The 25,058-nt window shown below is 35.8% G+C and overlaps 1 protein-coding gene across 5 annotated transcripts in view; it reads left to right on the forward strand.

Annotated features, from left to right (window-relative positions):
* Positions 1–25,058, forward strand: part of DENND4A (DENN domain containing 4A) — a 52,715-nt gene that overhangs the window by 7,275 nt on the left and 20,382 nt on the right. For 4 of the 5 annotated variants that reach the window (XM_068958656.1, XM_068958655.1, XM_068958658.1 and 1 more), the window contains exons 2-14: positions 1,471–1,556; positions 5,655–5,984; positions 6,607–6,856; positions 8,364–8,433; positions 10,070–10,239; positions 10,952–11,193; positions 13,561–13,627; positions 17,169–17,227; positions 17,894–18,038; positions 18,638–18,813; positions 20,863–20,963; positions 21,480–21,698; positions 21,943–22,088. In XM_068958656.1, coding sequence (XP_068814757.1) covers positions 5,677–5,984; positions 6,607–6,856; positions 8,364–8,433; positions 10,070–10,239; positions 10,952–11,193; positions 13,561–13,627; positions 17,169–17,227; positions 17,894–18,038; positions 18,638–18,813; positions 20,863–20,963; positions 21,480–21,698; positions 21,943–22,088 — 1,953 coding nt within the window. In that variant the 5' untranslated portion in view covers positions 1,471–1,556; positions 5,655–5,676. The remainder of the gene's footprint in view (positions 1–1,470; positions 1,557–5,654; positions 5,985–6,606; positions 6,857–8,363; positions 8,434–10,069; positions 10,240–10,951; positions 11,194–13,560; positions 13,628–17,168; positions 17,228–17,893; positions 18,039–18,637; positions 18,814–20,862; positions 20,964–21,479; positions 21,699–21,942; positions 22,089–25,058) is intronic. The other variant, XM_068958657.1, reaches the window with a different exon arrangement.

Below are 25,058 nucleotides of genomic sequence, written 5' to 3' on the forward strand. Positions count from 1 at the left end.
ACTTCTTAAAGTGTCCTTGAAGTTTGCAGGTGATACCTGAAATGAGCTATCACATTCTTCTGCTTCTGGTCTCTTTGTGTGACAGATCAGAAGATTATTGGACAAGATATGCAGTGCTACTGTTGTGTGTTTTCCCACGTTGTAGTCTTGTTCAAAAGTGTTTACAAACCAGGTACTAGAGGGTCTGTGCTCTGTCAATTAGAAAGACTTAACTAAGGATTGGATTCACTCTCTGGGCTATCATCCTGCACTCTGTGCTGTAGGAGTGTCAATGGAAAAATGTTGATTGCTTCTGCATGAAATAAAATAAGTTGCCTTGTGTTTTGAGGTTTTGAACAGAACCTTGAACTTTGTGTTCTCAAAAATATATTTCTGATAATTTAGCGAAGTGTTTTTTTCCCCAAAATTTTTAACTTCAGGAATGGAAGCAAACACACTTTCAGTTCATAGTTCGGATAAATCCTCTCGAGATACGTGCTGCTTCTTAGCCTTGTCTATGTTGCACTTTGATTTCTGAAGTTTTCTGATCATAATCTTCTAAAGATGTACTTCAGATCTGGGCAAGTAGAAGCCTTGCTTTAGACAGAGTTGATTTTTTTGCTTTTGTTTTTTTTGACTGCAGCTCTGCTGATGCTAACTCTGAGTAGTTCTGGGAAACAGAAGACTTGAGTGATGCTTGTGAAGTTCTCTCCTGAATCATGGTGGAAAGCCCATGCTTCAGAATGTCCAAGTGTAGCACAGGCTGCCTGGCTTGAATGTGCCTCAGTGTAAAGCACAGCTCAAGTTAGCTGTGATCATACTGATATTTAAAAGTGGAAGTAGTAATAGTGAGATAAAATGCTAAGTGTATCATATGTGAAGAAAAAATGTTTGTTGTTACAGTAAATAGGAATAAGAGTCTAAATGTAGCAGGAAGAATGGGGAGTTAAGGTGGCTAGATGAAAGAGTAGATGCGTATTGTTGATAGTTGAGTGAGAAGGATCTGCTCAAGTATCAAAATCATGCAAAGAGGAGCGATGTTTTAGAATAGACTTCGAAAGGTTGTTGAGCTAAACAGAGAAGCACTTCCATAGCTGGCTAGCATCTTCTCTGAATAGACATGGAAAGTATTTACATTGTCATCAGAAAATAGTGGAAGAGTTCAAGTCATTTGAAGTGGCTAGCTCAAATTACCATTGTTCTGTTTATCTTAATTGTTTCTCTTAAAGCATTAAATGTATTATGTGACAATTTTGAAATGTCAGTACAGCACAGGACTTGATATCATATTTTTAAATATGTTAAAACTTGGTTTCATATATACTTTTAATAGTTAAGTGACATGCAATCTTGTCTTAGCAAGGGAATCTTAAAGCAAATCACAGTGCTCATTTAATGTGACTGGTGCAGTGGGGTCTATAGTAAGTATAAGTTTCAACAGAATTGCATGCTGTTTACCTTTTTTTTTTTTTTTTTTACTGTTTTTTATAGGGAATGAAACTTTAACGAGAAATCTTTGTCAAGGCCTGATTAGCAGCAAGAGAAGCAAAGCATAGAAGAAATGCCCTGATGAGAAGGTAGGGAAGAAATTGAAAGTTTTTAACAGACTTCTGTTCTAATTTTGTGAGTTCCTGCAGTGTTTGAGATGCTTCTATTTTACTTGCTCCTGGGATTGTTCACTTGCTATGAAGCAAGTACAGGGGGAAAAGGCTTATCTTTCAGATCTGACAGGCAATTTGAAAGCACAGGGAAGTGGTGAAGTTTTTTCCCCGAGTAGTTGCAGTTTTTTGCAGGTTCTCTGGGTTGTTGAGCTCTCATGTGATTTGTGCAATGTCATGGCTGAGAAGTGGTTCTGAGTAGCCGTAGTGGGACTGAACGATGCAGTTAATTTCATTTTGCTCTTGCATGAGCCTCACCGTTACTGTGTCACACGTTTGCTGTGTGATTTGACTGTCATTCATCTACTCTTTGCGTGCTTGAAGGAAGAAATTTCTTGGAATGTGATATGTGGTGAATGCTTTTGGAAAAAAAAAAAAGACTTCATTGTTGTTTAATGAAATTGTAAACCGCTTTAAAAAAGGCGTGTTCCAGTGCCCTACTTGAATTTCCAACCTACCCACGGAGATGTTCATTCCTTGTTTAGAAACAGAGCATCTCTTTGGAGTCAAGTTGGCGAAGTAGAACATCACCTGCTTTAGATAGCTGTAATGTGGATCTTACCAAGGAACTCAAATTAATAAGCTATTTAATATCCTTAAAGAAAAATGCAGGAAGGAATGGGAATGGAGTCAGGAAGATTAAGACTATGAAGCAGTTATTTTCTTTCTGTATGTCAGAGGTGTCCTGGTGAAAAATGTTCCATCGGGCTTGCCTGGGACATACAGCCATCTTTTGCAGGGTGATGTGAGTTTTGTACATGCAACAAGTCTGCCTATACAAGTAAGGCCCTTTTAGCTATCTGGGAAAGCTGACTTCGAGAAAGAAGCTATCACTGCCAGAGCAGTTATTCTGGCCTGCTGCCCACTTGCATGTTATCTCTGTGAAAGTCTACAGCTAGGAGCAGGTTGTATGAATTGTCAGCACTTTTTCTTTGAAAGTGTAGTGCATGTACAGTAAACTGTACTTCTGGAACGCATCAGGACTTGCAGTTTTAACAGTCATAAATTGTATCATTTTTTTGATTACTAAAATACTGTTTTCTTTTCAACCTAAAGGCATTGTGAAGCATTCTGGAAAGTGATGTAGTTTTGTGAGATAAAGTTAATGTGAAAAGAAATAACACCTCCACACACTTTCTATCTCAGAATTTTCAAGGTGAAGTTCAGATTTGTGGTGTTGTCTGCTGCTTTACTTAGCCTGTGGTTACAGCAGACTCTTTTTTTTTTTTTTTTTTTTGAATATGCAGCAGTGAGAGCTGCAGCTTTCAGTACTCGTTCATGTGCGCCCACATGCTCTCTCTTGTTCTTTTTTTTTTGTTGGGGTAAGCATTGAGCTTAAATTGCTTGTAGGTAATTTTTACTTAGCCAAACCCCTCTCTCTCCATTATGAAGTGTGTGTGGTTTTGTTTTGTTTTTTTTAACATGTCTTGGTATTTTCTCAAATCATACAACTTACTTAAAGCAACTACTTAAGCTCTGATGTGTCTTTTTAAGTTAATAAGAATAAATGCTTGTGCAGTTCATTGTAGCTTTCAAAAAATCGTAAGAGTTTATTCATTCATTTAGAGTGACTGTGAGAAGGTTTTTCAGACTTATTTTGAGAAATGTTTTTGAGATGGTTGAAATTCAATATACCATAGGTGAATTTTTAATGAGAATTGTTATGTTACAAAATACCTAGAATTTGATTGCATTAGCTTAAAAAATATTAGTGTTTGGCTTTATGTTAGAGTTTAGAGGTGCTTTTTTAAGCTTTCTCTCTTGCGCATTTGTAGCTAGCCTATTCTAGATGTGTTGTACACTGATGTACAGTGAAATAATGCACATGCCATGGTTGAATGTGTATGTTTTTGGAGCTATTACTCAAGGAAAAGCTTGAGTTTGTAATCACTATTCTTATAGACTGCTAATTGAGTACTGTAGTCTTGATATTTTTGAAACAGCTGAATTTACTTTAATTTAAGCTTGCTTTGGTGCTACATTCTGTCCTCAAAAAACAGTCTGAATGATTATTTACAAACTGTTATATTGCTATAAGCTGGCTGTATCGTTTCCTAGTAGTCATGTATTCTGAGTTTCATGTTTCTTGCTATATGTTTAATAAGCAAAAAAATTCAGATAGTTTGGGTTTTTTCCTAGTATTTTTCTTCGGTAAAGGAAATAACCTTAAAATAAAGAAAAATTTTCATTTCCTTGGAACTTTAAGTTAGTCAAGTCAAGTTACTGCAGCAAAGTACAGCCAAACTACAAAATAAGAGAAGGGGAAGCAGGAGGGAATTACTTCTTACACTGGTCATCTAGGTTGATAGTAGTGATCAGATTCAGGCTGACATTTTTCTTTCCTGAGCAGGTTGTAGAAATCTGAGGTCCGCTTGGAAGAAGAGTTAGATTAGAGATTAGAGTATCGACCTTGGACGTAATTATCTTAATTTCCAGTAGGAGATGTCCAAATTTATTTTGCTACTTTTAACAAAGATCTATTGGTAAAATACAAAAAGCATGATGTTATGAAATTTGGTAAAACTTAATACTTACCATCTGGAACAGAAAATAAAGGGAAATAAAGCATGCAGAATAATGTGACGTGAAACTGAAGTCATGTACCACACATTTAAATTGTATTTTGAACGCTACTCGTATTGAGTTATTGAATGTTAGCAGACTGTTGAAACTGTGGTATTGCAGCAGTTTCTCCTGCAATAAAATTTTTCACTCAAACAAAATTAATTCAGCAAGAGGAAAATTTAAATAGCTTATCTGGTTTAAAAATTGTGGAACTTAATGGCAGTAAAGTTCTTGAAGCCACTTCAGTGAGGTTCCAGCATGTCTTAGGTGTCTTGGGTAAGGATTTTTAGGCCGTTTCCTGAAGTTCTCTGATCACAAAGAGCGGAGCAGCTTGTCCTAAAGCTTTTTTGTTTGTTTGTTTTAATTTGCAAAATCAGGCTATTGAACAAGACATTGGCTTTCCAATGATGTACGATGTACGAGAGTCTCTAGCAAAGAGGACGCTAAATCTCCTGATAGGTAGTACACTGCATTGATTTCAGGCTGTCTTTTCATCGTACAGATGTGACTTTAGCCTGTGCTGAAATTCATTTACAGCATTGGTAAAAAACACTATATGAAAGCACTCTACAAAAAAGTGACTTGTAAAGAATTCCCTATCAATATATTCTAGGAAGGATGTGATTTCCTAGTACAATTTAGCTGGAACAACAGGACTGCATTCCCTCCTATTACAAAAAATTTCATGTGGGCTTAAGTGTGTTTGTTTTGTAGTGACCTGTAGACCATTGATGTTGGCTTTGTTCAAATGTTTTGTAAGGGCTGTTGTACTCCTGGCCATGGCTTGGTTATATATCAAGGATCGGAGTCCCAAAACTTTATAAAATTGGCACCAACTCCTAGTATGCCAAAATACTCCAAGATCTGGCCTGGGTATCTGATATAGAAGTCCATACATAGCTTGAGATGGTTGCAAATGCTATAGTTGTAATAATGAAGACAGCTTTTGCATATATTTATTTATATTCAGGAGGTAAATTAATTGCAGATCACACCTCAGGAAATCTACTGTTGTAAACAGAGTGGAGTAGTAGCCTATATGCTAAATATGTAATAACTACTTGGCTCAGCAGTGAGCTTGAAATAATGAGCTATTTGCAAAACTTTGCACAGTATTTTGCTGTTGTTGTTGTTGCTGTTGGTTCAGCTACTGTGGTGTGTGAGTTAACCGAAGGAGGCCTCTTGGGTTTTCTATTCTTTACATGATGAAGCCAAGATTAACATTTAACTGTAGTGATCGTGGCTCAGAATCCCAAATGGGTCAAGAAGGTGATTAGAAATAAAAAAGTTAAATGATCTGATGATGGATCTTACTATTTTTATTGTGTTCTCCTGTTTTGTTTCCATTTATATTGTTGCAAGCTTTCAGTATTTTAACAGTATTATTCGATTATTTCTGATATATTTTATAATTTCTTTCAAAAATATTGATGTATGTTTCTTCCTTACCAGATATAACGTCTTGTAATGGAAGATGGAAGACAAAGGGGCTCGTGTTGCCGACTACTTTGTTGTCGCAGGATTAACAGATATTTCAAAACCACTAGAGGAAGAAATCCACTTCAATGATGCTTGCCATAAAATTGCTAAACCAAAAGAACCAATTACAGATGTAACAGTAATTATTAAATCTCTGGGGGAGGAAGTTCCTCGGGGATATACATGCATAGATGTTACTCCATCAGGACTGTCTGCAGATCTCAATAATGGGAGTCTTGTAGGACCACAAATATACCTTTGTTACCGCAGGGGAAGGGATAAGCCCCCACTTACTGATTTGGGGTGAGTGGTGGTTTTTATTACTGCAGGTGATTTTGGCAATTTTATGTGATTAATGAGCAAATAAAGCAGGTTTATTGGAATTTCATACACATTTTTCATATGTTGAAAACTCTTAGCAGAAAGATTTTTTGTTCACTTGTGGGTAGGTAATGCTGTGCTGTAGGAAAAATGCATGCTGAGTGAATTTTAAATCATAATCCTTTGCACTTGGAGATTTCAAAGCCATTTATTATAACTTTCAATGCCCACATTTTGGGTGGGATAAGGTGTATAACCTGTTTCATGCAGAGTGAAGTGAGAGGGGAGTTGTATGACATTCTTAGGATCAGACAATGACTCTTTAATAGAATTGAAAGGAACACTATTTTGCAGCAAACAGAACATTAAAGAGCAATTATGCATGAGGAAAATCAGTCTAGTTTCATCATGAAGCTTTTATGTTGTAATACAATTTGATATAACGTGACCTGAACTTTTCAGTAAAAATGTGTTTTGATCAGAGATTAGACAAGAGCTGGTGTTAAAATAGTACTATTCAGTTATAATTCTGGATCAGTATTCAGAGTGTTAAAATATATATATATACATGCCTTTTAACTTCAGTTCCTCTCATTTTAACTAGGGTTTTATATGACGGGAAAGAAAGAGTAAAACAAGGTTGTGAAATAATTCAAACTACTCCATGTGGTCGGGCTGCTAATATTAGTGGGAGCGCCTCATCGCAAAGAGTATACGTCACTTACCGAAGAGCATCTGAAAACATGACACAGAACACATTGGCTGTTACAGATATATGTATAATCATACCAAGTAAAGGAGAAACCCCTCCACATACATTCTGCAAAGTTGACAAGAATCTTAATAATAGTATGGTAAGATTCAAAATGTGGATTTTGAACACTTGCTATTCAGTGATGTGATGTTTGTGGAATATTTATAACAATTCTAAGAGTGCCTGGTGAATAACTCTGATAATCACTTTCTAAAGATAAATCAAACTGTGGAAGATCTGGAGGATTGAATTGTTTTGTTCTTGCTTGGACAGTCCTTTAATATTGGCCTAGAAATGCTGACTTCAGCAGCTTTGAGTTAGTCCTTAGAATCTCTTATGTCACTGTGTGTATAACTAGAGTTTTTACAGATGCAGTTATTCATTATATTGATTTTACTGTTGGTGATGGTAATTCTGTACCTAAGAATTGTTTTTTATTTTGTTTTAAATTCTTCCATTATCTATAGCGCTCTTTTATTAGAGGGGTCATAGTCTCCTCAGTATCACAGACTTTTTCTCAGAAGGAAGTCACGTGTAAGCGATGTTGGAGTACTGCTGACTGTAAGCCTGTTTAAATGCTTATTAATATGACTGCAAAACTAAAATGCTAATTAAAATATACAGGCATCGCACTTCTTTATTTTGCAAAACTTAATTCTTAGATATCTTCTAACTGAATCTGCAGTCCTACATGCTGATTTTTGTAGGGTCCCCAAAAGCTAGCATGCTGAAGAGGATGCTGACTGCATATGCAAGAAGTATCATGCAAAAGAGACCATGGAAATGTATCTATACTTGTTTTTATGAACTTGAATAAATGCCTATGGATATCAATAAATGGATTTTTCAGTTCTATGAATCCCTATATTGATTGGGTTATGAGAGTGCTATCTCATGTGAATTATTGCATCTTTCTTCCATCCCAAAAAGCTCTGTGTGTGCTTAGGAGGATACCCTTCTTTTCCATTCTGTGGCTTTCCTGTTTTCTTTTTTCATGTCCAGGAATTGAGAGCTTACAAAAATATTTAAGTGTTACCAAGGCCAGAAAGGAAATTGTTGTTTAGAAGTTGCAAAGCTATGACATTATGCTGAAATATTTCACATAATATGAATTGGGCTTCAAGACTAGTATAAGTAAAATAAAAATGCTAGCACAGGAAAGGAAATTGTTAGGAGGTGTATGTGTGTGTTTATAACCCGGAAGTTTAACAAGATGTAAAAAGGTTTAAATATTTATGTGGATAGCAATTGTACTTGGAGTTTTGTAGTTATGTTAGCAAATGTCTTAGAGAAGAATTTATAGTGCTCGTGCTTCAGTCTATAAACCAATTCTGTCTTAGAGGTCAGACTGAGACCTACCATCAGTTGGCTATTTCAAAGCAAACACTAGGACTTTGCTTTCAATTAGCTGCTTGTGGCCACTGTCAGAAAGGATACTGTATCAGACCCCAAATTCCTGCAGCTTAATGTTCCACATCTTTGTGTGCATGTTATGTTTTTTTTTATTTTCCAAAAAAAAAGAAAAGAATTTTTTCCCCCTAGTCTTCTGTGTTATGTCCTTTTGTTATACTTTATCAAGTAATCCAGTAATTACTTTTGTTTTACAGTGGGGCTCGGCAGTATATTTATGTTATAAAAAGTCTGTGGCAAAAACCAACACCGTATCATACAAAGCTGGTATGTAACTACCGTTTAACATTTTTTAATCTTCAGATAAAGATGCACAAGCTTATTTATAATGTAGTGCAGTAGAATTGTTTGAACACGGACATTGTCTTGACGTTATCCAAAAATGAATCTTTCCCTGAAGAGCCTTCTTAAAATATTGTCCTCGAATAAGCCTTAGAGTTGTCACAACTGTTTATCTTAGAAATTGCATGTAATTGGAAGCTCAGTTGTTTTTGGTAGGTTTCTCCAAGCCTGTGTGTCTCCCACTTCTGCAGTTATTGCTGGTAACTGTCTGTCACAGATGTGTGTACGTACAACAGAAAATACTTTGCTGCAAAAATCATTCGATGTATTTTCGTGATCACTTTAAGAAACATTTCAAAGAATACTGCAGACTTCCACAGCGCGTTCAACATCAGTGGGACTGAGCTCTCTAGAGTATTTTTGGATTTTGTATCATGTTTATTTTATTGTTTTGTTTAGCAGACAGAATTGGATTGACTGTTGATGTGATGAAACATGGGTTTTTAAAGCCCTTGATTTCATTTGAGTGGAAATCATGAGCATGATTCAGACTTAAGTTTTAGTGAACTTGTGTTCTTTTGAGAATGCTGCTTTCTGTAAACCACAGTAGTACAGGTCTGGCTGAAAGGTGTGTAATAAGTTTGTAAACAAAAATTTAAAAACTCACATCTGGTAATAACTTGCACAAAATTTTGCTGCTTGAGAGGAAAGACCACCCTTTTTGATTACCAATTTTTACTGTTTACTAATATTTCATAGAATCACAGAGTAGTTGAGGTTGGAAGGGACCTCTGGAGATCATCTGCTCCAGCCTCCACTGCTCACTTTCATTATATACTAGAAAAGGATATGTAGCGATTGTATCCCCTGATGATGTACGAAATCTTAAATGATTTTATGTAGCATTTGTTCTCAAATTTGCAGTCCCCTGGGTTGGCAATAGGAAAGGATGGATTGCTACAAACGTGTGATGCAATTGAAGACTTGTACGTTAAGAGCCTCTGCTTCAGAACGTCATGTGTTTTACGGAAATGTTTAAAATTGTCTAAAAACATTAGTCTGATACCACATAAGCTGAATCCTCAACTGTTGGATCGGCATAATTAATTGGTTCAGTTCTATTGATCTCCAGAAAATGTATGTTGTATCAAATGTTTCCATTATCAGATTTTCCTGGAAGTTTTTGTTGGCAAAAACTAATTCTTTTCATAATAATTTAAAACATCAGTCTTGTTTCTCAATTTTTCAGGTTAACTTTTTTTACTAAATTTTAAATTTTTATTCATACTAGTGATGAATGTGAGCTAATATAGTAATAGCTAAGATGTGCATAACCTGTAAACAGGAGAAGAGAAAATAGTTATGAACAGGTCCTGGAGAAGTAATTAGGAGTTCAGCGCTGGATTCTAGTCAGGTGGTTTCCCTTTAGGCGTCGGGGAGCGTGCTACCCCTTTCCAACTGTAACTTAGGCCTGATGATTTACAGCTTTCCTTTAATGATCTCCTGAAGTGGGTATGTGTTCGTATTCAATTCTTATGGACGTGCTTTTACGGAATGAATTGATACAAATTGGCTTCCGCTGTTGCTTCTGTAACTGCCTATTTACAAATTGCCTTTATAGGTTTAATATGCAGATATCCAGAAGAAGATTATGAGTCATTCCCATTACCAGAATCTGTGCCTCTCTTCTGTCTACCTATGGGTGCAACAATTGAATGTTGGCCATCTAACAGTAAATACCCTCTACCAGTTTTTTCTACGTTTGTACTAACAGGAGCTTCTGCAGAAAAGGTACCTAAAAAGCTTTATAAAGATACAGATATTCATCGTTCATAATTTGAATTAAACAAAAAAAATTGGTTGCATATCTGTTCAGAACAATTATAATGGGTATTTTTGTAGCCAAACTTGAATGTATTCATTTTAGCTGAATTCAAATACTATTAAAGTAAGAAGTGACTTGCATTGATTTCAGTGCTGGGCTGTTGATCATACAAACTTGTCCTCCTTTGTTTTCCTATCTTGTTAACTCTGTGAAACTACTTCTTTTTAAAAAATATACTTGTATGCGTATATGTAGTCAGGATTTTGTTACAAGCATGTAAATGGCTTTGCAAGCATGTGCTTGTCATATAAAGTAAATTGAATTTCAGAGGAATACTGCTTTGAGTTGCTTATAAAGGAATCCTAAAATAGCTTAAAAGGCAATTGCAGAAGCAATTGACTGTAGTTGTACTCTGTATAATCATCATTCTTCTGTCTCACTTAAATCCTTTCTTAAATTGCTCTCTCTTGTATGGCTTTAAGAATTTTAAATAAATAATAAATGGTCTAGATTTTCACAGCCATAAGAACGTTCCTGAATAAATTGTTTCAGAAGGTGATGCGTTAATTTAGCTCTTCAGTCAATAACAGAGACTTGATTTCCTTGCATGTTTGGAGTTTGTTAGATTACTTTGAAGATTTAGGCCAATGTATTCACTTCAAACTATGTTGTTTGCAGGTATATGGTGCTGCTATTCAGTTTTATGAACAGTATCCTGAAGAGAATTTGACAGAGAAACAAAAATCTCAACTAGGATTAGCAGCTGCTGTCGAGGGAAAGTCAGATACATGCAGAACAGTTCAAACAAACAAATGCATCTGTCTTCTCTCTCACTGGCCTTTCTTTGATGCTTTCAAGAAGTTTCTTACCTTTCTGTATCGTTACTCTATTTCTGGTCCACATGTTCTACCCATTGAGAAGTAAGTAATTTCAAAGAATTCTTAATATTAAGTCACTTCAGTTGTGAGCTCTTTGTTACTTACAACTTTCCTACAGTTTGCTTTTGCTTTTAGTCATTAAATATTAATGATTCTACTTGATTAAGCACTTTTCTCCATTGGGCAAATATATCTGTTTTTATGTACTTCCCGAGAGTCTACTTTTCTTATTGTTGTGAATTTAAGTGCCTGCAAAGAGATCTCTGAGAATTTTTTTTAATTAGCTTTTGACTCTTAAATATAATGATTAGAAATAAGATTCTATACGCTGTCTTACAGTGCTGCATACAGCAAGTTAGTAAAATGATGTTTAGTTTTGCATTTTGTTTCCAAATGCTTATTCACTGTGTAGTGAGAGATGATAAAGAAGACTGAGTTTGAATTATATTGCACTAGTAATCTTTCACTACTAGAATAATAATTTACTCATTTACTGCTGCTAATTTACTTGAGACAAAAGGAAGAGAAAGCCTCATTTTAAAATGCGGAAGAAATCCTTATATCCAAGGTGTGATTGAGATCTGTAATTGGTGTGAAATACCATTTAACAGTTAACTAACAGCAACCTGTTAATAAATCAGCTTTCAAAGTCAGTGTATGATTTTTTTTATATTATATGATATTATCAGTCTTTTTTCTATTTGAACTTCAGTATAAACATTTGAGACTTTTACTTTAAAGATTGAGCATTTTTTGTGATAACTTATCTGCTCATTGGTTATTCTATTCCATATCTGCTATACTTTTTTAAAAAAATTCTCAGTGTGAACTTCCAATACTGAAAAGATAAATGTTTTTTAAGAAGCTGATGGCCGTTTTTTGTGAGTTTCTTAGAAATGAATAGGATGAGAAGTGAATGTTTCACTGATCTTTTTGTTTTTGCAGTTTTTTGTTTATTCTCATTTCTCAGAATTGGAGCCTGACAAGTTGACTTACTGTAGATAATTTCAGTGTTGCTATACTACTTTGCGCAAAGTTAATATAGTGTGTTATCTGGTTTCTTTGCCTATCTTAATGATGGTGAGGATCTTCTGTGCTGTACACCTGTGCCTTGAAATAAGATCATAGCTGGAACCCTTTCAGTCAGCCCCGCTTCTGCAAGCAGCAGGTCTTTCCCTTGGTAGTTGCTTGTTTCCATATTTCTGCCATCATCATCAACATGCACTGATTTAAAAAAAAAAAAAAAATCAGTTGTCAGCGTGATTCTTTTTGTGTTCTCATTCACCTTGTGGCTGCACAGATATTGCTGCTGACACAAGGGAGGCCAGCTGCAGGGCTGAGGAATGGCAGGGAGGGCAACAAGACTTTTGCTGCTTTTGTCAGTAGTTCTGGCTAATGCCAGTTATGTCTGTGTAGAGCTACAGCCTAAGGTTAAGTTTAGCCAAGGCATGCAAAACTAAAAACACAGTAAAAATGTTTTTGTGTCCGTATCTCATGTCATAATGTGCTGCTACATTGAAATGTGTGTATGAAAGAAATAGCTTTAAATTAGAAGCATGTAAAATGAGTCTTCTGTATAAATCTTAATGCTTATTTGTGAAGTTCTTCAAAAGTTTATTGGTGGCCGAATAATAAGGCAAAAAAAAAAAGTTGCAGAAAGTAAAGTGTGCGCTGTGGCATACAGACTATAACGGATTTCTTGTTTCTTACTGACTTTATGCTGACTGAATCGAGTTTCTTTTCATTTGAAAATATGTATTATGTAGAACTCCCTCATGGACTTTTGGCACTTTTTTGTAAGTTCAAACAGTTTATAGAAATAGAACTAAAAACTTATCCAACTTCTAAAGCATTTATATTTGTGGATTTGTACTATATAGGAAAACCCAAATCTCCCACTTTTTTAAACAGTAATCTTGTATAACATTTTGCATTTGAAGGTGGGCATGTGCAGAAAATGAATTAACTTAATGCCTCTCCAGGATTCAACTCATCTGTGAATATTTTTCCAAATAACTTCAGTGCTAGTCCCTGATTGAGGTATAGTACTACCTCCAGGCAGCCTCTGAAGAGTGATTGTAAAATGGACTTGTGGTAGTGAAACTTCACTGTTTCTACTTCACAAATTTTATAAAAAGACTACTCGCCGTTCGTTAGTCTCACAGACCAAGCCTGCAGTCTGAAAGACAATCTGGCCTATCTTTTTGGTTGCTGCTACTAGAAAAACAGATCCTGGAGGCCACAATATGCCCTGTAGGGTTTTTGGACTGTTCTTTTACTTTCAGTCTTCTAAATAAGTATACACTGTTTTTCTATAATCACTCCTCTTACTGGCAGTAATTTTGTCTTGAGGCAAAGCAGTTTAAGCTTATATTTTCTATTAAATCAGTATTTTTCGTTTCCTTTTAGACATATTTCCCATTTCATGCATAAAGTTCCCTTTCCATCCCCTCAGAGGCCAAGAATTCTAGTTCAGGTAAGTATAAATTTTTTCTTATATAGCTACGGCTTGAGTGAAGGCAAATTAGCTGTTAAGCAGTTTAGTGAATGGAAAATGAAGTTTATGTGCAAACGTTCAGGTATTTTTTTATGTTCAGGATTTTTTACTATTAAAGTCAAACACTTAACTTTTACAGATCTCTGATGTGGTCTGCTTCTAATTTAGTTTAAGACGTCAATAAATTATTGCAAGATACTGTTTAGTGACCATAGAACTGAATTTTTTAGAGTATATGGAAAAAATTAATGAAAAGATTGCATGAAATTGTCATCTATTTGATTCTGCAATCGCTTTTCAAGTATGCTACTGTATGAAGACTGAGCGTAAACACAATTTTTAAACCAGATGTAGAGAGTATGTTATTCATCGTTACCCTTTCTCCCCAAGGGCTTCATTTGGTCTTTTACAGTAGTTCTTACTGAAAACTGCAAGAGTCGTGCATGTTCAACAGAGGCACAGTTTATCAAATATATGGCCCTTATTGTGTCCTGCCTACAAAATCTAGCATAATTTACCTTGTGGGAGTGAAACAGTACAGCAGTACAATGAGAACTCGGTTACCTGTTATTTGAAACTTCAGCTATGGTGACTGCTGGTAGGAGAGAGGACGTCTCTATCTTGGAGACTTCTGAAGTGAAGTGCTATTAAAAATTTCCTTTTCTTCCCCTCTCCTAACTTAGAGGCAAACAAGTAGAGACATGTTAATAATATTGCTGAGAAAAGACAGATGTCCTTTCCAGTTATAGTTATTCAGCCAATCCTGTGGTTTTGAACAAGTTGTTACAAAATGGTATGTTACTCTGCGTTACTACTCGTGTAAACTAAAATATGGAGATCCATGTGCAGTCTTTAGTCTTTGGTAGCCCTTGTGTTAGGGGAAGTCTTTCAGAGTAAATAAAACCTTGGGTTATATCTTTATAATATGTATTAAATATTAATAAGATCCTCCTTATGCATTTAGAAATTCTAGAAAGTGACATGCTTATTTCCCTTACGGAAAAGGGTTTGGAGAACAATTACACTGAAGTTGTATCCAACGCTTTTGTCACTTCTATTCTGATCTTTAAAGTTCGATTCAAAACCTACTGTGTTTGAATCCTGATTTTCTGTATATTCACCTTCAATAAGATATTTATGCTAGAGACTAAACACACAAGTTGACAGAGAAATATACATGAACTTAGAGAAAAGCATTTGACTCTTCAGTCTGAATTTTTGGAAAACTCTATCAAAATATGTATGTGTATATTCTGGAACGAAGTCTGAGCAGCTTGAGTAAGTGAAGTGAAATTGTACCTCTATGCAACACCCTATAATAAAAGATTATTTTCAAAAGGCGTATTGTGTGTCAAGTTAGTGCAACTGGTAGTACACCTCTACTAACTGATAATTAGTACAAGTGATTAGTACACAGCTTTTAAGGTCAGCAGTGATGACTGAGGTCTGTCAAATAAATACTTCCTTCAAGCTGCCTCAAGGGATTCTTGAATTATTAATGTTTGATACGGCACTGAACAAAATCACAGGTGATTTTATCTAAGATATTTTCCCAAAAATAATGTGGGGAAACCTTCTTATCCTTGAAAATTAGAAGCTTTAAGGATTCTATTTTATTGAGGAAATCGTCGTTTCTCCCATTATTTTAGAAAATGTTGTAGTTCTCAAACTTGATTAAAAAAAAAAAAAATCTTTTCCCTAAGTAATTAGTATAGCAGACTCTTCTGAGTATGTGTCACCGTAGATTGTCTTGTAAGTGCCTGTATGCTTTCTGCACATGAGACCTGATCTATATTAGGAACTGCGTATATGCCTGTTTGGATGTATGACCCATTCATCGATCCTTTTTAGCATCTGTTACAAGTGAGACAGAACATGTCATGTGTCTAGTTTACTATAATCCCTTTGAAACGATTAAACTTTCAGGGTGTTTCTGATTGCCTGTTTCCAGCTGTCATCATTTGATGGGTTGTTTCTGGTCTGAAATCTGCTAGACTCCATTCTCGCTGTCGTACACCACCTTATTATGCAGATGTTTCTGTTCTAATGACATATTCACAACCTGCTAACTTCAAGAGCACATCCAGTAATATATTTCTTCATCTGAAGAATGTGGGCAGTGAGTGCCTCATCTGCCTAAGGGAGACATGCATTTTGAATAGATGCCTGGTTGTGTTTATCTGCTTTTGTTGGAATAGAAGTCATAGGACATTAGGCTGACGCTTCCTTTTCGGGAGTAGTTTATGAAGGTTACCTCAGGCTGAGAAAATGAGTTATCTGAAGTCTTTCACTGAACGTGTTGGTAGATGGTGGTAGATGTCACAAGGTGACTTACTGAGGACAAATCTAGTACGTATAGCGGTATAACTGTGTTGATTGCCATAGAAGCTAAATGTAGCATGAGCCTTCAACAAATTCTGGTATATGAAATAGGCAAGAATGCAAAATTGCATTGCAATGGACTCTTGTTAACGTTGTGCCTGTTGCATGACTGTCTAGAGATAGCGTTAGGTAGCTTGGTGCCTCAACATTTGTGTTACTAGTTCATCTGATATTTTTACCTGCAGTGGGAGACACTTAGTAAATCACTGTTGCTGCTTGCATGTGTGCTTATGGTTGCTGCTTGCATGTGTGCTTATGGTTGCTGCTTGCATGTGTGCTTATGGTTGCTGCTTGCATGTGTGCTTATGGTTGCTGCTTGCATGTGTGCTTATGGTTGCTGCTTGCATGTGTGCTTATATGCTATGGATAGAAAAGGCAAGACCATTTGACTTAGCAAAGAGGATTAAACTAACCTATATCTTGTTACCTTGGATTTACTGAGGGCTGAAAACGTTTCAGCTGAGCTGTGATAAATTGATTGCATATCTGTACCCTTGTACTCCTTAGACTCCTATTCATGTTGAATATATGAGTGATTTCTCTTGATATCACATCATTGCAAGGAAGAGGCATGCATTAATAAGATCTTAGTATGGATCTTCACCTAATGCAGATTGCAGGGGTTCTATCAAAGCTGAGCTTAGCAGTTTCCTACCAGCTGAGCCTAATTCTCTTGTCTTCTGAAGAAAATGTTACTTTACAATGTAGTCAGCAATTTCTCCCCTTCACGCATTTCCTCCATACTCTTCTTGCCCTAAATCCAAAATAATAAATAAACCCCACAAAAGCTGTGTATGAGCTATAGATCCTCACGTCCCTGAAAATACAGAAGGCTTCTGCTTCAGCAGTTAGAATATTTGATTTTTTTTTTTGCAGTATTAGCTAGTTTAAGTTCCCTTTTATGAATTTGTAATGGGTTCAATTCCAACTAAGAAAGGGTGTATTTTCCCTGGTTGTTATGAAAATATAATGAAGCATAGCATTACACGGTACTTCTCATAGTGCTATACAACTGGGCTGTATAAGGTTCAACTTAGTTTTAATTTTATCTTTAAATGTTCTTTGCTATTTTTTGTGATTTCTAATAAACATTTTCGAAGTTCAAAATCAAAAGAATGTATTTGAAAATGTTTTTTAGCTGTCTCCACATGATAACCTGATTCTTAGCCAACCTGTGTCATCACCTCTTCCACTGAGGCAAGTAGAAATATATTCTGCTTGATTGTGAAATGTGCTCTGACTTAAATTGCTGAAAAGACATGATATTTTGAGTTGTAACTGTGCAAATTAACTTTCCTTGTCTGGGGCCTTCTGCAGTTGAATTACGTTTTCAGATATGCTATGTGATTGGACCTGTACCCTGACAAAGACATACTTAATCACAGTATCTGTGTTTTTTGAGATAATCATAGTGACTCTTGAAGCGGAATGTAGATTGTTAGGTCCACTTTGCTAGGAGTTGGTACCCGGGCTCCCTGAATAGTACAACTTTTGAATTGCTAGGTAATTTTAAGGAGTTCTGGGGCTGTCTTAACTTTAATGTCTGTGTGCATGAGAATGGGAAAAGGAAGAGCTCACATGCAGCTCTCCTAGAAATTGCTATTAAAAAAAAAAAAATAAAGGGGGGCATGTGTTCTGAAAATAGTCTAGACTGGCTGAAGAGTCTCAGAGAATTATGGGTTTTATGGTTGGGAAGCAATCATTGTTCACTGAATAGTGAAATGTACCAAGTTGTCTGCTTTGAAGTCATTTTTGAAGGAGATGTGCAAAGTTCATAAAATCCTGTGCCTTGTTTTCTGTTTTGTTATAGAATATTCTTTCTGCTCCCTTGTTACTCACCTGTGTGTTTATGTCCTGTAACAGTGGGGGCAGGTTTTCTACGCTGCTTCAGAATCTAGGACCTGAAAACGCAGTAACCTTACTTGTGTTTGCTGTGACGGAACATAAAATTCTCATCCATTCATTGCGACCTTCTGTCCTTACTAGTGTGACAGAGGCGTTAGTCTCCGTAAGTAACGGTCTCTTAATCATATAGTTGTGAGTGGGGGGGGGGAAATGAATGTTTTTTGGATAAAACCTAGAACTAATAGTGCTGTTGAACTAAAATATCATTTTTTAGTTGTCTTTTTAAGTAAAGATCTCTAACAACTGTATTCTTCTCTGTAATGGTAGTACGTGAAGACAGCAGGGAAAAATTAGCTGTTGCTGCCTCTTTGTGCGTAAATACTGTAAATAAGCATGTTGTTTGGTCATCACAGTGCACTGAAGGAAAGATCCTGAATTTCCCATGTAGAACTGTATTTTGTTTTGTAAAGGAATTTTAGACACGTATTATTTCTGTCATTCCCACTAAGCGTTGTTTTTTGCTACCTCTAGTGCGTACAATCTACTATACTGAAGAGCTTTATTTCTGCAACTTAAACTGAAATTTAGGGAAATGAATACATCTTTATTTAATAATCAGCCTCTGGGATTTCAGTATTACTGCTGTTACCTGCACTGTTACATAATTTTGAAGTGGGAATTAGTTAAATGTTTCTTATACTTAAGTTTATATCTTTATACACGTTTAACCTATGTTTTTTTTATCTCTGCATGTTTTCAAAGATGATATTTCCTTTCCACTGGCCCTGCCCATACATTCCTCTCTGTCCCTTGGCACTGGCAGATGTTTTAAGTGCACCATGCCCATTCATAGTGGGAATTGATTCAAGATACTTTGATCTCTATGACCCTCCACCAGATGTTAGCTGTGTCGACCTAGATACCAATACGATTTCTCAGTAAGTATTTACTAATGATTGTTCTATTGGTCTTTTTTTTTTTTTTTTCTATTTTCAAAGGCAAAAGCAAGCCATTTGGGCAAGCTTTTTTGTTGATGGTGTTTTTTAACCTCTGAACTTTTTTAGACCACTGAAATTTATAATCTGTCCTCTTTCTTGAAATGAGGATGCTAGAAATAATAGTTCTTTTGTTTTTCAGTCCAACACTGCAAAGTGGAGTTACAATCCTCATGGAGCATTATTGCCTTTTATTGCTTTATTTTAAAAACTTACTGCACAAGTTAGCATATTTCCTGGATTAGCCATACGGTGTCTCGCTTTGGTTCCCTGATCGGTTTTTGTAATGTTGAAATTCTGGTGTCTTCATATGGATATCTGCTTGAAAATTACCACAATGAAGTTATACTCTGTCTGTGGGCAGGAACCCTAAGTTAGAGACAAACTTTCATGAATGAGTCTCAGTTAAGACTTGAAATCATTCCATTGCTAACAAGCCAAAATAATAGTATTATAGCGTGTCTTCAGAACTGTATGAAGTGTTAACATTTTTCTCTAATACTAGTTATCCAGTATCAAACAGGCTAGTAAGGGATAGCAGCAAACGTTATTAAACCCAGTCAGGAACAGTATCAATAGCCAACGTACAGGAGTTTGGCAATGCAAGGAAAACGCATGAATGTAGCTTGTTTCCCACTCGTTTTATCTGAAGGAAAGATTGGAATGAAATCACAAACTTACAGATCTGCTGTTTCAGCTCTTGAATCAGGGTGAGAGGCAATGAATGGGTGCAAACTGCAACACAGGAAATTCCATCTGAACATAAGAAAACAATTCTTTACTGTGAGGGTGGCTGAACCCTGGGACCGGTTGCCCAGAGAGGTGGTGGAGTCTCCATCCTTGGAGATGTTCAAAACCCGACTGGTCCTGGGCATCCTGCTCTAGCTGAGCCTACCTGAGCAGGGATTGGACCCTTCCAACCGCACCTATTCTGTGAATAGATATTTCCAAGTCAATATTTTTATAATATTCAGAACAAAGTATTATTTGTTCTGTTGTTATAATGTGATAGAAAAATAGAAGAAAAAACAAAAGTAAGGCTTTGGAATTCAAGATTGGGGAAAAAAAAAATCTCAAACTAGTTAAGGAGTTTATGTAGATACCAAATTTGTACAGCAATTTTACTCAAGTTTTTAGCAACTAGTTCAAACTGGACTACGGTAATTTGGAGTTTGATTTTTGCTACTTTTTGGTTAAGAAGAACTTTTTTTTTTTTAGCATTCCTTATGTTATTTATCTAATTAGCTTTATATTCATTAATCAAATGTCCTGTTTCCAGCTATTTCTGTATTGATACTGCTTTTGGCTAGTTTCTTATGCATTTTCTTGGAACAAATTAATTCTGTTGTATTATATGGAAACTTATTAGCAAAAGTGTCAGACATGGTTACAATCTTTACAATTTTGTGACTGAGTTCTTGAGGCTTGCTGGTGCCCTCTGTTGACAAAGAACAAGTAACTTTTTTCATAGCTATAATAGCTATGTTACAGCTATATGTAACAGTTATGTATTTAAGTCCAAATCAGTCTGTGTGGGCTACATACGAAACAGTTGCCATGTAAAATGTTTTTCCGGTTGTGACCAGCATTCTAGTTGTCTCTCTGTTTTAGCTAATTACAGCTTTGAAAGTATTGTCTTTGGTTGCCTGTGTATAATGGCAGGTGCTTAATATTACTGTCCATCTTTTTCATGAGTTCTAAGTGAATTTATTTCAGTGCTAATCAGTACAGCTGCATGCTCATCATCTGGAAATATGGGGAATTGGTTGGAAGACTGTGACCAGATCTCCATATAGTAAATCCATTCTGTGTGTTTTTTTGTTTCTGTTTGTTTTTGGTTTGGTTTGATTTTTTTATTGGACTTTCAGTCTTCCTCAGCCCTGGTTTAGTGTAGCAAGCTGTTGACGTTCCCCCACTTTTCTGGTGGGGTAGAAAAATCTTCTAGATGTAGTCCTGTATGCTTAATACTTTTTCTTTTCCTTGTTCTTCCAGAACTGGAGATAAGAAAGCTGTTGCATGGAAGATCTTACCAAAGAAACCTTGCAAAAACCTGATGAACACTTTAAGTAATTTATATCAACAACTAGCGGAATGTGAGTGGGGAAGTACAGAATAAGACAGACAATTAACAGATAAATATAGCTAGTTAAATAGGATGTTCTTAAGTCTCCCGTTATACCAAGCATAATGATATTTTCTACAAAAAAGAAGTATCTTTTAGTCTAGAGATTAGAAGTCACATTGGGGCTTTTGAGGAGGAGAACACTTCCCTACACATGTATATAAATGTACCTATACATACACCTGAAAATATGCATATGTATACACACACACACACACACACACACACACACACACACACACACACACACACACACACTTGAAAAGGTAAATGTGTTTTGCTTTTTGTATTATCCAGAGATTCATGAGATGTGTAATGTCAAGCTGAATTCATTGTTCTACTTATGGTGTAATTTAATAGCTTATATTGCAATCCTTTATGGAACTTAACGGAGCTTGGCAATTAATGAATTAGTAGAATAGAATTATTTTTGTCAATACTGAAAAAAAATTGATGTGAAACGTTATAACACTTTTATTGTTCACAGTGCAACAAAGACCAAGAGAAGATGCATTAATGGAATTAGCAATGAATGACTATGATTTTAATTCTGGGAAGAAATTGCATCTGTTAGACTTGGAGATCCAGGAAGCATTTCTGTGTTTCATGGCCTCAATACTAAAAGGTTACAGGTCTTATCTCAGGCCGATAACAGAGGCACCTTCTGAAACAGCCACAGATGCGAGTTCTCTCTTTGAACTGCAAGGTAAACTGTCATAATCTTGCTCTGTATATGTTAATTTATTATTGTAGGTTCTCTCCTACATAACAAAGAACAAAACCATTTGCCGTGTCAGTGTGGGGAGTGATAGTAGAAATGTAAGTGCAGAAAAAGATTGTATATTACTGACAAAGATCACTGAAAAGATTATTACTTAGGAGAATGTGTGCTGGCTTTTGAGGGCTTCTTATTTTAGGCATTCTTGCATGCTTTTTATTTCATTTTACAGGTTTCCTCAAAAGTCGAGATCGTTCACATCAGAAGTTCTACACATTGATGACCAAAACTCAAATGTTTATTCGCTTCATTGAAGAGTGTTCTTTTGTCAGTGATAAGGATGCAAGCCTTGCATTTTTTGATGACTGCGTAGATAAAGTATGTTCCATATGTGTCTAGTCTTCTCATTTGTGCCGTTGCTTTGATATACAACATGGCAGAGTATGTTTGCAGGGCAACTTTATGCTTTTTTCTTTCACTTCCTTTCTTTTTTTTTCCAATGACTGGACCCTTCTGTTTTCCTTTCTTGTTGAAACAGAATCTAAAAAGAAGCCCACATTCTTGAAGCTGTGCAGGTAATGTTGTGAGAATGAATCAAAACTACATTTCACGCATGCCTGTAAGCTTTTGGAATGCTAGCCCATAGCAAGAAGTGTAATACTCTGACTCTAAAGGAGCAAGTTCAAGATTCTTTAGTGCAGGTAGAACTACAAGCATTTGTTTTTATAGAATGTATAATAGTTAATGCAGCAGTTTAGGCCTGAGTATGATGAGCAGTACGCTAACTAATATAACTCAGTCTCGTTACGTTTTAATCGTTATAAATGGAAATTTACTTGATATTTTTTTTAACCATCTGCTATCCAGTTCTCTCTATTAATGACTTTCTAAGTTGCAGAAGGATTATACTGAAAGTAAATAATTAAAACAAATGAGTCTTTATCCATTCTCCTTTCATTGATACTGTAGTTATTTGATTTCCTTAATTCAAAAAACAGCTTGCTGTTGTAAATCCTTCAAATACAGCATTTACATTAATATTCTTCTTTTGGATAAGAGTATTTTCTAATGGCTTTGCTATCAAATGTTGTTGGATATGGATTGGATGCTTCTCTTAAGTTGGTGAGGTTCATTTTGGTGTGTTCTTTGCAACCTTTGTCTAGGCTGATGCTTCTCTCTGTGGATGATTTTAATCTACCGTCCTGTTCCTGTGTTGCACTAATGGTATACTTTGCTCTCTGTTGCTATGCTGTTCTCTTTTCTGTAACTGGAAGGAAAGGCAATTATCAAGGATTATGCAAAAGTGAATGTGGAAGTGGTACATGATCCCAAATGGCGTTAATGGTGTTTTCCATTAAATAATCTTAGAACTTCTAAGGAGACTGCTGGACTGGAGCTCACAGCAGTAGATCATAGTTAAATGCAGAATACTGGATTTCCCCGTTCAAAGTAGGTTTATAGTTGAGAGTATTTTGTGGAAGACTTACCATTCAGATTTTTAAAAATGTGAAGATACTTATATGGAAGGTCCAAATTAGTACAGTGCTGAGCACTGTCAGGAAGTCATGTTCCATGTTTCAGGGTTAGGTCAAGCAAAGTACAGGTATATTAACTTTTTAAAACTCATCATATTTCCAAAGAGGAGCTACAAAACTGTTTTGAAGCTGACTGAAAATTCTTTTTTCGCATTAATTCTTGTTTTTTTTAGACGAACTAAACTGAAGCCTACAGTTTTATGTCGCTGGTTGGACTGTAACGTGAAAGGAGTTTTTTTTATGGATATTGTAAAGTAGGTCTGGAATTTCTTGCATCTTACTCGTTACCTGGAGCATTCTGTTCTGGGACACTGTTGTTTAGGTAATGCGTGTGTTGTCTAGGATTTCCTGTAAAGTAGGTCACCTGCTGTTCATTCCACAGGAATTAATACTAAAGACTAGTAAAATCCCTATTTACAGGAAGTAGAGTGCAGAGGAGCTAAAATGAGTTGATGTTTTGAAAACAAATATAAAAGCAATTAGCCTTTAATTTGAGATAAATATAAAGGCATAGTCTAATGTTATGTAATGCTCTTTATAGCTTTTGCTAGCCTCAGTATTTCACTAGGAGTAGTTCTTGAAAAGGTGCTTCACAGTGGTACAGCATCAGTTGCAAGTATCTGTGGGTTGTAAATTGATTTTAACTATGAACAGTTCTGTAAGGCATCTGCCTCATGTTTACAGTTCAGTGAAAAATCTTTAGCATGTAGCACTTGCTTTGCTGTATGCCAGTTTGGGTTTAAAAATGGAAAGTCTCACAGACAGGGCTATATTCCATTGGCTAAAATACTACTGAGCGGTATTTAGTTGTCATTGCATTGCAGGTTAGCTCTGTGCTTAATATTCAATTGTCACATTTTGACTAAAAGTCCTATTTAACAAGTGCCAAATTGTCTGTGATGTTTTGTTTTATAGAATAATTTGAGGACACTGAAATTGGTGTCCTAGCTAAAGTTATATTGCTGAGGAATTTGAACGGTTCTTCAAAAAAAAAACCACTTAAGTTGGTGTTGCCACTGTGAAGACTGCACGTGATCTATGCAGCTATTCCGAGCGTTCACCTTTTCTAAAAGGCTAAGTAGCTGGTCATACAGCTGAAGCAGATACTCGATCTGTTCTAATATTTTGCTAGTTGATGCTATGGGCAGTTTCTTTCCAGTATAAAAAATGCTCATGGCAATGCTATGAGAATAAGTCTTGCAGAACATGCTTTCATTTCTCCAACTTCTGTTTCTCTGATCTAAGAGTTTATGTCAGTTTTATTAAGGGAGCAATTACTCCTATGCCACTGCTAGATGTGGGGAAGCTGAAAGTATTGGAAGTACTGGAAGTACTATGCATTTAGGGTTTGCCATGGCTTTAGAATCATTTATGCAGCTAGGATTTCATTGACATGAGGAAGTGGGTTCCCATGTGGGATTTCTTTGAATGATTATTCACTTCGTTGTTCATTTTCTTTCCTGATTTCTTATTCCTGTTACTGTACCTAGAGCAACATAAAAAGTCGAAGTACTAAAATATACCAAAGAATGTCATAAGAACTAGAGTTTTAGCCAAGATGCTTTATCTTGATGAAAGTATCTCTATGAATGTGGTTAATTTGGAAGATTCCAATAATCTGGGTTCAGTAGGTGAACCAGTACCTGGAAAGGTGTGCATGAAATACCATGGATTGCATGATGTTAGAACGCTTTCTTATAGGTAGTTATAAGCCACTGGGTTGAGATAAATTCTTGTATTCCATGAAACTAGTCATGTAGCAAATATAATCTAAGACCTGCCTCTGATACGTTATAAGAACATTTTAAGCTGA

This window comes from Struthio camelus, chromosome 12 (assembly GCF_040807025.1).
Source record: "Struthio camelus isolate bStrCam1 chromosome 12, bStrCam1.hap1, whole genome shotgun sequence".
NCBI lineage: Eukaryota > Metazoa > Chordata > Aves > Struthioniformes > Struthionidae > Struthio > Struthio camelus.